At 43.2% G+C, this 18521-nt stretch overlaps 1 protein-coding gene across 4 annotated transcripts; it reads right to left on the bottom strand.

Annotated features, from left to right (window-relative positions):
- Window positions 1–1481: 1481 nt before the first annotated feature.
- On the bottom strand, window positions 1482–15959 carry qki2 (QKI, KH domain containing, RNA binding 2; the record flags this gene model as incomplete). 4 transcript variants are annotated; one of them, XM_079233319.1, is made up of 9 exons in its annotated part: window positions 1482–1898; window positions 3901–3978; window positions 4616–4639; window positions 5596–5880; window positions 6113–6200; window positions 7854–7997; window positions 12143–12259; window positions 13278–13426; window positions 15818–15959. In XM_079233319.1, 9 exons carry the CDS (start codon window positions 15957–15959, stop codon window positions 1876–1878), a joined length of 1050 nt encoding a protein of 349 aa, XP_079089445.1. The 4 variants fall into 4 exon arrangements, with proteins under 4 accessions (XP_079089445.1, XP_079089444.1, XP_079089446.1 ...); XM_079233318.1 differs by having other exon boundaries at window positions 3901–3975; XM_079233320.1 differs by lacking the exon at window positions 4616–4639 and having other exon boundaries at window positions 3901–3975.
- Window positions 15960–18521: the final 2562 nt, after the last annotated feature.

The following is an 18521-nucleotide window of genomic DNA, read 5'->3' as shown; positions in this document are numbered from 1 at the left end:
TACCATTAAAGTGGTTAATAATCACAGAAGTGGTAACAGTTAGTAACCTTGGCACTGAAGAGTATATTATTGTTGTACTACACTGTTAATTGTCACACTCATAGTATACAAAAGGCACAGAGGGCAAGCAATGTTGATCTCAAAGGCTCAAGTTAATACAGAGGACATCAGAGACTCCAGTATATCAGGACATTGATTACTAATGACACGTGAAGGATAGTTATAATGATCCAATTACTCTCCGTAATAAGGCATGGTGTTCTTATCTGAAAAGGTAATTTAATGTTATTTTCAGGTACAAAATAGAATATAAAAAAACATTATAAACTTGTTACAGATGTTACGGCTCCATGATTTTTTTTCCTTTTTTTTGTTTTATGTGAAGGCATCAGTTGGTTTGTGTGTGTGTGTATGTGTGTGTACAACTGAACCACACCCTCTGAAGAAGAGGATACTCATGCAGAAATAAGTATATGGACGACTTCATCTTCAACAAAACAATCAAACAAACAAACAAAAAAAGAAATAGATACAATATAACACTGTTCTCTCGAGGTCTCCGAACCTCACATAAACATTTCAGACATGGTAGCTTCAACACTGCGTTGCACTTCCAATTCAAATAAGCCACTTTTTTTTTCTCAAGTTTTTTTTTTGGCACTAAAATCAGAATTGAGAAGAGTTATGGATGTAAAGACATCAAATGCAGACAATTACAATGAATCTGCATGAACCCAAAGGACATAATTTCGTGCTGGGCACAAACCCCACGATGTGCTAGCAAAAGATTTAGGTGTAACATTGTTCCATTGCTCCGAAATAAATAAAGGCACTGTTGTTCAAGCTCCTACAATACTGTAGTGTGAAAAAGGCAAAGGCATCGTTGTGTAAGTCCTCTCGATTTAGACAAAGGAAGTGCAACTTTCCTCCTCTGTGTGCGGACTTGGCATTTACACTGCATATGTTGTATTGGGATACTTTACCTATTAAGAAAAACTCAAGAGATACTTTGGCATTTTGCATTCCAGTTTGTTCTTTTCCCTTACTGAGCACCTGTTGCTTTTACTTTTTTGTTTTGTTTTCCTCGTTCCAACATGTCGAGGAGAATTGGAAAATCTTGGAAAAGTTTCACAAAATAACACACTATTTAAAACACCGGGGACATTTTAAACACACCACGGGAAACCACATGTTGGGTGTTACGCGTGAAGGGAAAGTGTGTTAATATATCATTATCTCAACACCAACTTTGATTTATTCATTAATTAAAATGGTTGGCCCCTGGAGAAGAAAAAAAAAACGTTCCCCTGAAAGAGTGTGCAGAAAAGTGAAGTAAGAGGTGCCCGAAGAGGAAAGATGTTTCAAAATATCAACATATCTCATTTAGTTTTAGTGTGGAGGGTTTCTGCGCTGGTGATGTACCAATATTATCAGTATAGTTACCCTGTTATTATTATTGCATCACATAGACTGAAGGGAGGGCAGCTTGACAGTTTGGCTCGGGATTGGTTTAGGAGCTCTTCCCCAGTATAGTGCCTGACCCCAGTTAAGTCTACTGGTTATGCTTGCAACAACTGTTACAGATTGGGATTTCGACTGGTTGTAAAACCTGCCCAGACTGGCTTTGGGCTTTTGGAAGGAAGGCACGTTTGGTAAAGTTTAGGTTAGGACTTGGTGGTGGGCGGGGTCCTGAGGTTTATTCCCGTGATCGGTGTCGTCTGGTTGGCCGGTTAGACAGAAGCAGCCGGGATGTTCCCAATGTGCTGGTCTGGTTGGCTGAGCTGGGTGAGTGACGGGGGCCGCGGGCCAATGAGCACGCCAGCGGGCAGAGATGGGTGGGTCATCAGTGGGCGGAAAGGTCAGAAGGTCAAGGGGTCATGGGTTAGTTGCCGTGGCAGCTAGAGTTAGACAGACAGACAGAGACGGACAGACGTGGAAAGGAAACAAAAAGGGCACATAAAAGGGGACATAAAAAGAAAAAAAGATAGAAGAGAGATTAGTGTCAGCTAGTGGCGTCAGGATGACAACAAGGCAGATCTACTGCAGTCACACAGCAGGAGGGGCGCCACCTACGAGCCGCACAACACCTTCATGAGCCCTGCATGGCCATTCAGGAGGACTCACATCAAACCACCGGGTGGTGACACGAGGAATGGCTGGTTAGGGATGCTTCTTGTGTGCTCATGAAGGTGTTTGCAGGGTTAAGCTTCGGGAGATGCCCCTCCTGTCGACCGGCCGCTGCTATAGTGATACTACTCATGCTAGCTGGGCTACGTCTAGCACAGACAGACAGTGAAACCATGGACAGAGAGGGAGGCGGCATGGTTTCATGTGGGTGAGAGAGTGACCTTTATGTCCACAGGAAAGTGCCTGGGCCTCAGATATACTTTCACTTACTGACAAGTCGAGCTATTGTTTAACAGCAGGCGTAAAATCAGGATGATTAACAATTGGGATTAAGAGATTATTGATTATGGTTTGATCTATTTGCTATGAAGTATTAGAAGAGCACCTAATGACTACAGTCAGTAAAGAGGCGCCATAAGAGACAGCAATGAGAGGTTAAGAGATGGTGATTTTAGAGGGACTTAAGAAACAATTTAACAGTAGACAGACTAACTACAAGAATTTAGAGGCTTTGGTTTTCTTTAGAGATTTTTTTTCAATAGTCATCTTTATTGCCTTTTAGTGTTTTTTGTCCATCGTGTACAACAAGAGCACCACCGCTCTCACACACACACACACACGCACACATACACACACACATATAATGTAGCTAGCTAGTCCATTTCTATTGCATAAAACAGTCACGAGGCCTGTGAATCGAGAAGGTCACCTCATCTTAAATAGACAGAGCAAAACACTGCCTTCATTGCCACCTTTCGCGGTGACTAAAACAGTAGTAGCTACACACCTTGAACAAAAGTTTGAAGTTTACATGGAGACACTTCATCTATAAAAAGCGTATCGTAAAAACAAAAATAAAATTTTACAAACTAAAAAAAAACTAAAAAAAAAGAGAAAAATACTACAAGTATTTCCAAAGCGATCTTGTTCCATAAGCTTCATATAAGCACTTAAATCCTTAAAATCCCTATATACAAATTTATTTTGCAGCTAAATACATGGTAACAGCACCCCTCTGGCTAAGAAATATATGAAAGATGTAAACAGCCCCAATGATAAAGTCCAGTGGGCAACTGATAAGACCAAAACAACAGTATTTCATACAAAAGAGCTTGTAACACAGACTTCAGTAGTTATCACACGCTGTGTTTTAGTAGTAAAGACCGAAGATCATATTGAATTGAATGACCTTCAGGGAAAAGACAATCACTGTTACTTTAAGTGTCATATAGTCATTGGGCACAACACAGGATTTAATAAAAAAAAAAAAAATTGTGAAAATCTACTGGAATGAAGTTGGGTATAAATAAATCTTCCCACAGTTATTTGTAGGGTCAAAAAAGTAGTAGTGAAGAGATAAAAACAACAACGAAAAGAAAACCAAACGGTTCTGAGAAAAGACTTCAAATCCAGAGTCACGAGGACCGAGTCACATGAATGGAGCGATCCATTCTAATTGAGAGGGTCCCGGCCTGCAAGCCGTCCAGTTTATCTACCAGGCGAGCGAAGATAACCGCTGCAGCTGTCACCATTCACATGGTTCCTCCCAATCCGCTCGCTTATTTCACTTTCACTGCAACGAATACCGTTTCACATTACGCGGCGAAGCTGTGTCAGCGTGTGACCTTTTCGCCTGCTGCAGATATTAATTTTTCTTCTTTTTAAGGCATGCCGTATTACAGACGCATGTAAACGGAAAATTGGTCCATTGGTCTGCATGCACGCACACACACACATACACATACACATAAAGTGGCTGGTGAGCTAACTAACCTCTGTCTGGGGTCACTACCCTTTGGTAAGGATGGATTCTCTTGTCGTGGCGTCGTACCTTAGTGGTCATGGCACCTGCTAACAGCCATTGACATCGCCAAAACAGAACACAGAAGGTTACTCATCAGAAAGACATCAAACAGTCCACCCATGGCACCGACATCAGTGAAACCAGGAATTTACTAAGTGTTCAAGGCTGAAGGGCGAAAGTAAATAAAAACATCTCACTTCTAAGAGACAGAGTTCTTGTTGTTTCGTGGTCTTCTGTTCTCGAAAGAAAATATTAATCCAAACCACTAATTTCTCACTAAGCTTCACTAGTAGATTCAACATCGGCTGTAAGCAAAGTCACTCTAAAGCTTTGTGATTAAAATAAGCTTTAACATATATTAAATCACAAACAGCGGCGCTAAAATATCTATCGGTTCACTAAAATGTGTTAAAATTACAAGCAGAAGCTGAACTATTAAAAGAAGTTAAATAGCTGTCACACCACAACACTAGTCTGCTAATACAAAGAGGAAATGAACAGGAATGGACACTTGACTACAGAATGACTGTCGAGGAATCTGTCATCCTAAAATATGAGCAAACGTTGAGTGTTTGCTCTGTGGGACAAGTATGTGTTGGGGTGGGAGTGGGGTCTCTGCAAGCCAGTCCTTGTGTGTGCTAGGAAGGGTTGCTACCGCTTAGCCTTTGGTTGGGAAAGCCATACCTGCAAAAACACAGGAAGAAGGGACTGTTAGCCCAGCAATGAGCTTCGTCATTCTTAAAAATATGCTGCGGATGTATTACAAGAGCTGGATATGGCTGCCAATGTGTCCCACTGGAAAACTGTGGCGATGCAACAGAAAAACATCTTGCGGCCGCGAGTTCTGCTTCCTCACCCGTCAATAACGGAAAACACCAGGTTTGTGGTTGCGTTCGGGTCGTAGAGAAGCGTGAAGCTCCGGACGTGGCTCAATGTTGGTTATTTTCAAAAAGCACCCCGCAAAGAAACTGTCATGTTATTCCAAGCACAAATGCACACTTCTTATCTTTCATGTCTCTCAGGCCTCTGTCCTCCTGGTATGTTGTGTGTGAGCTTGTATGTGATTAACTATGCATGTCCTTTTAGAAAAAGAAACATTTTCAAAAGTGAAATAAATAAATACAGAGGGAAAGCCAATGTGTGGCTTTTGCCTCGCGAGCTAACAGTTAGCAATGGGAGACATTAGGCTCTCACATGTTTTCAGTCCCAGGCTTTTGTGTAAATAGACTGTACGGTTGAGTCAATTGATATCATGATGGCATATACACAAATCTACGAGTCAACGCAATAAGACACACGGTCGTTGCTTCTGTGGCTAGCCAACTTACAGCTAACGTTGCTGTTTGGGTTAATAAAACTGACAAACACACCTTCATCGACGCAGGTATAAGCCATGTTCAAGTACAGAACAAAACAATTTCCCCATAAACCTCCATTATAAAACACATCTATACAAATGTAAACACAGCAAATTATGACTACTTAGTCTAGATTTTTTTTTATTTTTTGGGCGTGGTCATTTATGGGACGAGTGGGCGGGGACAGAGACTACGTTTTTTTGACGTACGCGATCGGTGAGCAACTTCCATTGGAGTCCGTTATCCAGTTCTCATAATACATCCCGTGACTCTGTAAGGAATGTTGAACGTTTGATTTCCAAATACCTAAAACTCCAGTTGAGTCAATCGGGTATTCCAATATGGAGGGCGTGAGTGTGTACGGATACTCGTAGGGCGTGTAGATGATTCCAGATTCGGGCCCTTGCTGCATTAGCGTCGGGTGCGGATTGCCTCCCTGCATGAGGGCGGAGCTCTGGATCTGTCGAATCAGAGGCATGATGGTCTGCGTGTTGACGGGCGTGGGGTTGCGCATCGAAGGAGGCAGGACGGGCGCCGGGCCTGTGATGATCCGAGGCCCCTGGGGTGTCCCTATTGAGAAGCCGGCGATGGCTGTGCGGCACACGGACATACAATAACGCAAGTATGCGCACACCCACACGTCGAGCACACGCACACAGTGCACAGACACACAATAGACAGGGGAGAAGAGGAGAGAACAAACAGTCTATTTAACAAGAGAAACAGAGGCATTGTTCATATATACAGTGGACTCCTGTACCGAGACCCCTCCTTTGTCACCCACCAACCCTCCTCCACATGTTAACTATGATGTCATCCTTACGCGTCTTGACATTGGCGTCTCTGTAGGTCCCATTGAGAATGGCCAGCTCCATCAACTGCATTTTCTTCAGGTTGTCCTCCCCCTCAGCCTACACCAGGGCAGAGCAGCACAATCAGCGCACTGAGCCAGGACTGCCATTCAGCCATTTGACAAGTGAATGAATTAACTTCTGTGGGAGTCTGGTTCAAAAAGTTAGCAAATGTTACAGTATGCTGAAACTAAGTATGATGCATGGGGGAAAACGTGCTTTGTTTGCAACAATAATAATAATTAGTGCTGGGGAAGAAAATGGATTTGTGTAAAAGTTACGATTCTTATCTTCTTAGATTTGATTAAGAACCTCCACAGTTGATTTTTTAAACAGTTTCTTTTCAATAAACAAACAAACACCAAGTCAAAGTTATGTCAATGACTATTCTGTGATTTGTGGGGAAATCACTAAAAGTACCAGTTTTACAGTGTTATTTTGAGTACAACTTATTTTAAATTGTATTTATGTAACAGGCAGCATTGTTTGTGTTTGTGCCACTTGAACTTACTGATAATAGAGAACTAAAACATTGTTATTTGTGCAAGTTTATCATGAATAAATGGAACTTTCTATCTGAGGTGTGTAGTTACATTATTGCAATCAGTTGATATAAGTTTCTCAAATATGAGAATATGAGTAGATTCTGAAATCAACGTCCCCATGTCCGGAATCGAGAACTGATTTTGAATGGAATTGTGAGATACGGAAATATTCACACCCCTAATAATAACATTGACGGAAACAAAGATGACCAGATACAGACACACAGGACATATTTAACTTCTTAGCTCCAGTTACAGCTCGGTGAAAAGCTTCACTGATTTACAGTCGGATAGCAAGGTCGGCTGGGTTAAATTAACACATATCATCAACTTAACCCTCCACACACAGAATTAGGAACAGAAATTAACAGACGTTCAGCTCCTGATTGCCTACAGACAAGTCTTACATCCTTTAACGTCGAGGGTTTGCCGATACCGTGCTGTGATTAGAGTGGAAGTGACGGCTGATTGCCGCAATAGAAATCCCCCTGCTGGTCTTTTCATTCTGTTTCTATTGTTGCAAATAATGCAGAGGAAGAAAAAGGAAGGAGCCTTGTGATTTTTCAAAATATGTGCTTTTGTGTGAAACAGAAAGATTTAGAGAGTGTGTGTGTGTGTGTGTGTATGTGTGTGTGTGTGTGTGCATCTATGTGCAATGTGTTTCTTGTTTGTCATCATGTTTGTGGATGTTTATGCATGTATGTGTGTCCGTAGGGGGGATGTAGGTGGGCTGGAGAATGTGAGAAATGTTGAGGAGTGCAATCAAAATGTCCTCTTGTGTGGACAACAAAAAAAAACAGGGAGAAAAAGGAATACTGTAGCCAGTAGTTGGGAATGAAGTGAGTTGTGAACGAGTGAAAGGAGTGATGGAGTGGGGAGAACAAGTGAACAGACTCTCCATTCATTCCCTCAGCCTTTCAAACAACCCGGGGTTACCATGGAAACCCCTTTATACGTGTTCCCTAATTACCCTAACCCCTTACACATACTCTCTCATACACACAGAGACACACACAAACACACACAAAAAAGACACAAACAGACAGTTTTTGGACCGACAAATCCCCTTCCCCCTTCCATGCATACCAACACAGTGAACTCTCATCCAGTCACACGCAGTTTTTCCATCAGTCCAGACCATAATATTTGCCGCCCGACTGATACTCACAGCTGGCACGAGAAGTTTCTTGACCTCGTTGATGGCGCGCTGGAGTTTGATCTTGGCCCGGTTGTGTGTGTCCTCCACTGTGATGAGGACGTGGAGGTCCTCGCTGAGGTGCTCCCAGTTGGGCTTCCCTCGGTTCATCTCCTCCTGAAAAACATTTTAAAAAGCTCCGTTTGAATGCAGCACACAAGCTCGGCCCATTACCGGCACAGAGGGAACAGGATTTCACTATTCTTCTTGTTTGGCTCGGCTTTTGGACCGGCCTCAAACTACACACACACACACACACACACACACACACACAAACACACACTCACCCACTCACACTCAAGGCTCAAGGTTGTTCAATGCCGCCCTGGAAGCGTTATCAAACTCATGAAATAACCATATTGCTCTTCGGTGGTGACACAAGTTTGGTGTTGCATTTCCACGAAGGCACTCCTGCAAATCCCACCATTCTTCCCTTTTTTTTTATCTTATCTATTCCCTTCTTTTATCTCTCACTGACCTTTAATCAGAACTAGTGACGGACATATGGCCCATTAATTGATACACTTTTGGAGCTTGGTACCAATTCAGTGAGACACTGCTGCAGCTTTACTATTTTAAATTCAAGGAGAAATCATGTCTAAAATCAACCCCATCGTGGATCATCATACCTCATTCGGCATGAATAAAAACACAAATGCGTCTTAATTTTGTGAAATCTTGTGGTTGTTGTTGTGCGGCCTTAATGCTACTGTTGTATGGTGAATAGGCACGGTGTTTTAACAGTGTTGATTTTCTTCACAGAGATGGTAACTCTGGTACAGCTAGAAATCTGTGCACTGTCCCTGTCAAATACAATATTCTGGTGTTTATTAATAACAATTATAGCATTTAGTAAAAGTAAAAATACCAAATATTGACCCTGTTGCTGGTCGTGCTTGCTGGTCTCATGATTTCATATCACAAAACAGATGCACAAGGTTACTCTTGCAGTTGTCAGTTTTGGATAACTTTGTGTTCCAAATAGTGAGGAAAAAAATACCACACCCAAGCTGGATCTGCTGCTTTTCAGATTATTGTAATATTTTGTTTCTTTTGCAAGTTCACCAGAAAAATAAACAATTTGATGAAAGTCTGTTTAGTCTGTGGGAAGTTGTGACACATTGGTTTATTTTTTTAGGCACAATCACTTTCGGGGACTCGCGGGATGACATTGTCAGACTGAAATAACTCAGCAATTCTTGAATGGATTTTCATGAACTTTTGGTTTGACATTTAAACACATAACTCTGGTGATCCTGAACCTTTCCTCTTACCACCATTGGATCAATTAAAATGAAACACCTGCAAAATGTATGGCGCATAGTTAAAGTTAGAATGCTAATAATGGTTTCCATGGTAAACATTATGACGTGCTAGGCATATTATCGTATTAGCATTGTCATTGCTGACGTTCGCAATTAGCTCAAAGCACCGCTGTGCTCAAAAGGGAAAGCTGGACATTTGAGGACATATGCTTATGAGGAGAATATCAGTACCACTCTTATATCTATATATGAATGGGAGGCGACAGCCAGGAGACGGTTAGCTTAGCTGAGCATAAAGAACTGGAAATAGCTCACTTTGCTCGGTCCAATGGTTGCAAAATCCACCTACGAGCATCTCTAAAATCACCAATTAGAAAATCATATATTGTTTGTTTAATCCTCATAAACTTGTTGTGGTTTTATTGAGGGTTCAGCAGCCAGTATGTTTTTCCACAACTCCTTGTCAGATGGTGGAATAGCTTTGGAAACCCACTCCCCCACACCTTTCCAATGCCAGATGAGGCGGAGCTGTGTCCAATCACCGATAATTCGATATTCACACCCACTGCATGCTGTGATTGGCCAGCTCCGCTGATGTGAGCTGGGTTTGAATCTCTTTTTTTCTTTTATTATACAAATATTTCTGTCACTTTCAAGTGCAACACTGTGAATGTTTTTCCTGACAGACTGACACTGTGCAATAATCCCCGTATTATAACGATATTACATCTCATTGGCAGCTGGCTTTTCACTCCACCTTCGAGAGAGGTCGTTCGGAACAATTATAAACACTTTTAATTTCCATCGTGGGTTGGACATCGTAGGAACTTCCTCTGTTTGAGCATAATTTGACCTTTATGCACTGAAACTATTTCTTGGCAAGACGGAGTGACTTTCTAGCCAGAGCAGCTGTTTCCCCCCTTGTATCCAGTTGTCATGCTAAGCTAAGTTAAGCTCAGCATCTCCTCCTGATTGCATCTTCCTACTCAACAGTGAAAGGGGAGAATGAGTTGTGTCAATATGACTCTCGGCGGAAAGTAGAAACACATATTTCCCAAAATGTCGAGCCATTCCTTTAAGTAAAGCATCACATTGTATAGTCCGAACTATCATTTTAACCACAAAACTCATTCAAATGAAAAACAAGTGTTCGTCGTAGCCCAAGTTAAAACTGAAATCATGATCTTTTAACTCAGTATTGCATGCTGGGACATTCTATCCTCTGTCGATGTTTTGTCAAGTGAGATGTATCATTTTGAAAAACACCAAAAGTCAACATCTTTCTCCCTTCTCCCCCGTTGCCTCCCACTGTGTCTCTGTTTTCCTTCCTCTCTGTCTCTGTGTGTGTCTGTGTGTGTCTCGCTCTCTCTCTGAGGGGCGTGCGGGGTAGGGAATGTTCTGGTGAGAGAGAAACAAGGGGAGGGGGAGGAATGCTGGACTTGCTCCACCTGCCGTTTGGAAAGCTTGTGCCGACTCCGTCCAACAGCAGACACCAGGGGAGAGGAAGGGGGAACAGATGGACCGAACACCAGGACAGAAAAAACGACAACCAAAAACTCCTTTGGAGAGAAGGGTTGTTTGGATGGATGCGCAGATATATAGATAGAGTGATAGACAGACAGATGTTGGGACAGATGAGTGGATGTATAGATAGGAAGGTGGGCGGATGGACGGATGGCGATGTAGAGAAAGAGAGAGCGAGAGAGAGCGAGACCGATCTGTGTTTTCTGTGAATTAAGGACCATAAGCTAAAACAAGATGTTTGCATGTTTCATTCACATAGACGTCATATTCCTGCTGACTATTTTCCAAAGCAAATCATGATTATTTAACATTTCTGATTGCATCTTTCTCCGCCTGCAAGCTGCTTAGTTTCAAAGCTGCTGAAGGTCCTCTCAAACGCATCTGAACATCATGTCCTAATCAATGTGAGGAAGTAATGAAAGTTCACATAATGTTCAGCATGACGGAGCAATGTAATCAGATTTCAGACTTTGTAGACCATGCTAAAAATAATGTTAACCAATGGCTGACTCGATGTTGGGCAAAGTAAAATAAAAGCCATTTAAAGGAATAGTTTGACATTTTGTGAAATATGCTTATTCACTTTCGAACTAAAGGTATTAAAGTTTTCAGGAACATATTCGGGTGTCTGTTTTTCCTCATCTGTCAGAGTTGTTTAACCACTCAGAGACACCGTAAATGCAAATGGCTCCTCCAAAAATGATGGCATCTGATAATTAATAAACTACATCCAAAGATTCACTTTGCAACAAACAAAGTAAAGAATACAGAGATGCAGAATTTAAAGATTGTCGGAAAGTGATTGCAGAACAGATGGAATCAGGGATGATAGCAAAACAAATAATGTACGAAAGATTAGACAGCACTGATTGTTAATATTGTTCATTCATTAGCCCCATTTGGGATTAGCGCTATCCATTGGCCCACGTAATTAATTCAGTTTGTCGTGTATTGTGAATTTACCAACAAATAGAACAATGAAAACCATTTGGCCTCAGTGTGCAAGGTCCCTGTGTGTTTTCACAGATTTAAAAAACAAAGGCCTGAAGAGTTAGATGAAAAGATTGACCCCCACTGTCGTATCTGTACGATAAATATGAACAGTGGGAAACAGTGGCAACAAAATCGGCCTCGTTATCTCGTTCGTTTATATCGGCAACAAAACTTCAGTGTAAAAATGACACGTCGGGATTGAACCTTCGGTTATGTGTGGGATTATTTCTTTGACCTAAAACAAGACTTTGAGGATTTCGGACAGAGCGGGGCTCGCTGTTCCCCCAGGATTACGTGTTTATGCTGAGCGAAGCTAACTGTCTCGTGTCTGCAGCTTCATATTTAGCATACGCACACAAAAGTGTGCATCAGACTTCTCTTTTAAGTCCCGACACGACGGCAAGAATTGCAAACTAACTGTTACAGAGCCACATTAATGACCCCGACATTGGAAGCGTGCATCTTGTGTGTTCTTTTTACCTTCTTCTTGTCTCTCATGGAGCCCTTTCCTCGCACCATAATCTTGCATCCGGTCTCTGCCTCCAGTTGCTTGGCCGTCAGTCCACGCGGGCCCAGGATCCTCCCCACGAAGTTGAACTACACAAACGAGCAACAAAAGAAAAACACACACGACAGTGAAGTGCCTGAAGGAAGATGGACATATTTCACATCACATTCCCAGACTGTCTTTTTACAAAGTGTGTGTATTTGCATGTGCTGCGTGTCAGTGTTTGTGCATCTGTGATGTGTTACTAACAGAGACAAAAATAGCTCATTATACGGGTGCTGGCTGGTGCTGGCGGCATAACAGGACAGTGCCGTTCTCTTAACCTTATCTGTCAGTAAGACTGAGTGATTAACTAGACAGCTGCCCCTCTGTTAGTGTGCATGTGTGCGATTGTGTTTGTTTCCTCGCCACTATCCCTCCGTCTCTCGCAGCATTTGTCTACTTTTCTAACTCCACTTTAAGTTTGACCTAACGTTATCTTCAGTTGCGACATATTCGGTCCAGGCTCAGCGATGACCCCAGACTCTCTCTGCAGCACACAGCCGCAAATCCAGATAGAGGAACCGCTCTAAATTTAACCCTGATCTCAACCGTTTTCCAGTGTGTGTGTGTGTGTGTGTGTGTGTGTGTGTCCTGTTAGCCTCCTGTCATGTGAGTGAGGACAGCCTGTCATTGTATTCGGTGATTGGCGAGCTGATGCGCGGAGAAAATCATGTGAGCCATTCAAACCGGATCAACGCAACTCATATCGAAGCGCTTAACTGTACTTAAAGGTGAACTGGTCTCTTCACCGACTGCGGTGCACTTATTTTTATATTATTTACTTAATCTGAAAATCTATCTATCTTAAAATATTACTGTCAATTATAAACTTGTATCTTATTGGAATTGCACTACACTGGCCAAGGTTTATTATGGATCAGTTCTGAATCTAGATGACATCATTGGGTGTGAGCACAGATGATCTCAGAAAATGTAACGCTGTGATTAAAAGCCTCACCGATCCCCTGGCAGCCCCTTCGGTAACTAAGAGGAGATAAAGTGACCTGATAAAAGTAAACACAAACTCCTTCCAAAAGGTCAAAGGTCACGGATGCGTCCACTCACGTCGGGGTACTCTTTGACAGGCACGTAGAGCTTCTCCTGCAGCTGAGCCACGGGGCCGATGGCTTCGGGAAGCTCCTCCATGTCCCGCCCGTTGAACATGCCCCCGTTCACTGTGTCGTTGTACATGTCCTTGCGTACTCTGCCGATTTCTGGGAGACGGAAACAGAGAGAGGGAGTAAAGTTGTAAGTAAATTGAGCAGGATTAACCGAAGACGTCCATGAAAGTGTCAAGGAGCCAACGCAAGTGTCATGTTTCTTCAGACCGTCCATTTCTTAGGACGATGAGTCACGGTCACCAGGATTACGGGAGGCTCTGAGTGTGACAGCAGACAGACAATTAGACAGACAGGCAGGGGGGCAGGGAGACAGTGACTAGCATTCTGCACCACGATGTAGAATCTAACCACTGACTGCTTTGCAATCACGCCTCATCTATTACTGACAATTTCTCTCTTTCTATTTCTTTCCCCAACTGTGTTTCACACACACACACACACACACACACACACACACACACACACACACACACACACACACACACACACACACACACACACACACACAAACTGCTCCCCATTTCCAGTGTTTATGAAGTTTTACTGCAAAACTACAAAAATCTAATTTTTTTAAAAGCAACCCCATTTTCTTGATTTATCAATCAATCATCTGGTATATAAGATGGCAAAAAAAATTGACATCATCTAATGACAATGTTATAAACCACAGACAAGCACAATGGAGAAGATGTAACCACTGAATTGTTAGCATTTGGGCTTAAAAGTGACTAAACGATGACGTCCTTGGCTTAAGTTTGGTGCAGAAGCACCAACATAAATGAGACTGTTTGTCTGCCTGTCTGTTTGTTTAGTGTTGTCTCAATGACCAATGTTAGCCTTTGATGCCTTTGTAATGACACACTAGCACAGTAATAACTGACTACTGCACTACACAAACATATGCAGCACATACACACAGACACCCGGCTTGAACTCTCACACTCACACACACACACACACACACATTGCAGAATAACTGGCTCGAGGCACAAATATCATCTGACCTAAGCAGGCTGACAGGCATGTCTCCCTGCTCTGAGAGTGATAAGTCTGACCATAATAACTACCGTAGGATCCTATAATTAAAGCCACAGCTATACAGTGACAATGATGATCCTCTAATAACCCACTCTGACCTGCTACAGACCAAAAGTGACAATTAAAAAAACACACACATACACAAGAAATCTGCACAGCCAAGCAGGGTTTTTGTCACACTTTCGAAGAGAAACTGAGAAGTGAAAGAAGAACAAGAGACTTGAAGGAAGGAGAGATTAAAAAAAAAGGGGGGTGCTGTTGCAGGCCTTATCTTAACACTTCAACCTGTCATTGGTTTATATATAGATCGGACTCCACCGCAGTGTTTCCAAATATGCCACAAACATGCACTCTGACAGTGTGTGTGACTGGCAGGCTTTCTTATTACCCCGCACAAACTTTCTTTGGTGGTGCCGTGCCCTTGTCCACATTACTCAGGCAGAAGATACAGCCAGGCTGAAAACGAGCACGGTACAATGCCTTTCATTCTAACCGAGGGTGTCACATTATCGTGGGTGAGGGATGAATGTGCCCGGCTGTCAGTCTTCTACATGAACGCGACTGGAGATGTGAAGTTGACCCATTTGTCAGGCTGCAGAGGTCGTCTGGTCGAGGAACAACCTTGCTGCGTCATGAGACTTGTCACAGAGCACAAAGTCAGGACCGCCGTGATCCTGATGTGCAACAACAGCGGCGACAACAGGCCTCGGCAATTTGTAGGAACTTGACATTCAATCCAAAAAAAGGGTGCACTTTTTAAACATTTTCAATGCTTTCATTTTTTTAAAATTTGTTGTTGTTGTTGCAACGACAGGATGCCGGTCTTTCGTCTTTGTTTTGCGAGAATTGTTTGGAGATCAACAAGTGAAGTGCACTGATAAATTGTACAGGCAAGCATGTACGCAGCCTCTAATCAAACATTTTACATTTTACACAGGGACATGCTCTCTCGTTCCTGCTCAGGGATGGGCTGCAGCATTCACATAAGCCTGCGCATTAGGTCACTGGGAAAGACTAACAACTGTCTGTTTGTTCCCATCACCAACTGCCCGTCTCCCTCTCTCTCTCTCCATGTGTGTGTGTGCGTGTGTGTGTGTGTGTGTGCTCATCTGCTGCTCTCAACTAAATTAAAAATGTGACTTGAGGTAAAGGCACACATCCTATTCACACTTTCCTCTTTGAATTTACAACCACATATGCATGAAGGAATTTAGTGTCAAGCAACTCAAACACAATGTGTGTGTTTCATAACTCCTCATTAGCATAATCCAGTGTTTGATAGGATGACATTTGTTTCCTAGGAGGCCAGGGAGGAATTCACTCAGTAAAGTGAGCAATAATGGCGATGATCATTCAACTCTACGTGTCTTGTCAAGGGGGGAAATGATAATGTCCTCTGTGCCTAAAGTCTTTACTGACAGCAGTGGGATGAAACACCAAAGTTACCTTCATCCAGCAGCCGCTCCAGATGCGTAAAGATGCCGCTGAAGTTGGGCAGGGAGCTCATCACCTTCCTGTCGTTCATCAGCTGCATTAGGTAGTCCGGGTTGGACTTGGGTCTCTCCTTCACCTCTGTCTCCCCGACCATGGCTTTAAAGTGACCTAGCTGACGGTAGGTGATAAACTTGTGGGGGGAATTCACCAAAACACACACACAGAAGCACACTCACACACACACAGTCACACACGCGCGCGCGCGCCCGGACTAGCGATGCGAGGACCCTCAGGGGTTTCCACCGGCCGCTGACCCGCTGACCGCCTCTCCGTTTGGCTTTATCAGACTCAAATCTCCGCTGCGGTTAAAACAAGACTGTCCTTCGGTCAACGTTTTCGTCCGCGTGCCTTCTTTTTTCTCTTCCCCTCCTCCGGTGTGTCCAACTCTCTCCAGAGTTTGAAAAAAAGTTCCTCTTTTTTTTTGTTGTTGAGGGGAGTTTGTCTCTTTTTGAAGCTTCACGCGACACTTCAACAGACTCCACGCGCTTCTTTAACGGCTGTACAAAAAAAAGCCAACCATCAAAGTGTGGTCTCCTCCGCCCCGGCTGCTCCGCTAGTGTCCGCCCGGTGTGTCGGTATTCTGCAGCGGGTATCGACTCCCTATCATATGATTACAGTACAGCGGCAGCACGAGTGGGCTGTCAGGAGCGCGCCGCGCGTCGCCGCTATCTCAGGGGAGGAGGTTTGGTGCTCGTCCCCTCGCAGAGCCCCCGCCTCTCTCGCGCGCGTACAAGCACGCACGCACACACACAACGTACGCCCACAGTATAACAATAAAACAGCTCCACATATGTATGTACACCTGTTACTGTCCATCACCTGACCTGTGTGTGTGTGTGTGTGTGTGTGTGTGTGTGTGTGTGTGTGTGTGTGTGTGTGTGTCCAGGTGCCCTCGAATACTGATGATGAATTTTGAGGTATTTGTACAATAAAGTATTTAAATTGCATGCAACTTTAGCCTGTACTTCGGCTCAAAATATCACAACCTTCTACTTCGGTGAAAGTACTAATGCAACAGTTTAGAGACACAAGTTAAATCCTGCATAAGTAAAAATAGTACCATCAGCAAATTATATCAAAAGTAAAAGTACTGGTTCTGCTGAAAAATGACATCTGATATGGTTATATACTTAATTCATCAATGTACAAGCAGCAACTATTGCTGGTCAAGGTGGAGTTATAGTTTAACTATACTTATTTGAGGGGACTTTTTTTTACTGATTTGTGCTTTTATTCTGAAGTAATGCATACATTTACCTCCTTGGGCCTCTAAACATCCTTCAAACGCAACCCTTTGAGAAGTTTCAGAGAGGAATGAGTCTCATGTCATTAACATTAAGATCAGGAACCACCGGTTTAATCTTATATTTTATTTACATAAAATATCAATTGTACTTGTTAATTGACAAAACCACTTTCCCTTTAGACACGTTCAGTACATTTTGCTGATTCTTCTGCACTGTTACTTTAGAATTAAATGTATTTTTGCAGTGTGGTACTGGCACTTTTGACTTAACGGCTCCCAAAGCCTCTCGCTGCCGTTCACACAACGTGAAACTCCCCTCTCCTCTTCACACCCTCCACTTTTAGGGACTTTTGTCAAGGATCCTGAAATAATAAGAAGGTGCGATGTGTGAGGTTGTGCTCTCTGGGTGGCTGGAAGAGAAACGTTATTGCTGAAGGAACAGATAGGTGCTAGCGGCTAAACTTAACGTGCTGTAAATCACACACATATGCACACACACACACACAGGTATACACACACACATGCGTGCACGCACACACACACACACACACACACACACACACACACACACACAGAGGTCGAGACAACATGTGTGCCCATGCATGCCTTGACTTAAGCCTTTTGTCAGGCGCTACTGGCCTCCCACCTGGTTTCTCTCCTCTGTCCACTGTTATCCACAAAGTGTGGTTTTGCCTTGTAGGATTAAACTTATGTTTGCGGCAGGGTGGGATGCAGTGTGTGTGTGTGTGTGTGTGTGTGTGTGTGTGTGTGTGTGTGTGTGTGTGTGTGTGAGAGAGAGAGAGAGAGAGCGAGAGAGAGAGAGAGAGCGAGAGAGAGAGCAGCAGGAATTGTAACAGGGTAGCAGCAGTGTTGGTAATGGCTGGTCAGCTGGTATGGCGAGTATTCAGGGCGGGGGCAGTGCATTGTCCTCTCATAGCTCCAACAATGCCCCTCTGAGCATGGCCACACATCTACCAGTCACGGGCCTCTCTCACTCTCTCTCGCTCTCTCTCCCTCTCTCTCTCTCTCTGCCTCCGCTTTTCTTTCTGTCTGCCATATTTATTCAACCCATAGTGAAGTTTAGAGGGAGATGGGATACGCAGTATACCGTCCCTGACCTTTTGGCTGAAACCTCAAGGTCAACCTGTAGCTCAAGTTAATATTAGAGCACATGTTCATTATCACTTCAAATCATCCATCAACGCCTCAAATGTTACATGTATCCATCACTGCAGCTCCTTTATGCATAATTACAGCATTATAGTTATTTTTTGTCACTTTCTAAATGCAAAGCAATCTATTGCTGTGTCTACGGTGTATAGAGCAAAAATGCAAGTCGCTCTGGATAAAAGCGTCAGCTAAATGAAATGTAATGTATGTATCTCTTTCTTCTGAAACAATTGGTCATTT

This window comes from Taurulus bubalis, assembly GCF_910589615.1.
Source record: "Taurulus bubalis genome assembly, chromosome: 2".
Taxonomy (NCBI): domain Eukaryota; kingdom Metazoa; phylum Chordata; class Actinopteri; order Perciformes; family Cottidae; genus Taurulus; species Taurulus bubalis.
This window is presented reverse-complemented; position numbering and strand designations above follow the sequence as displayed.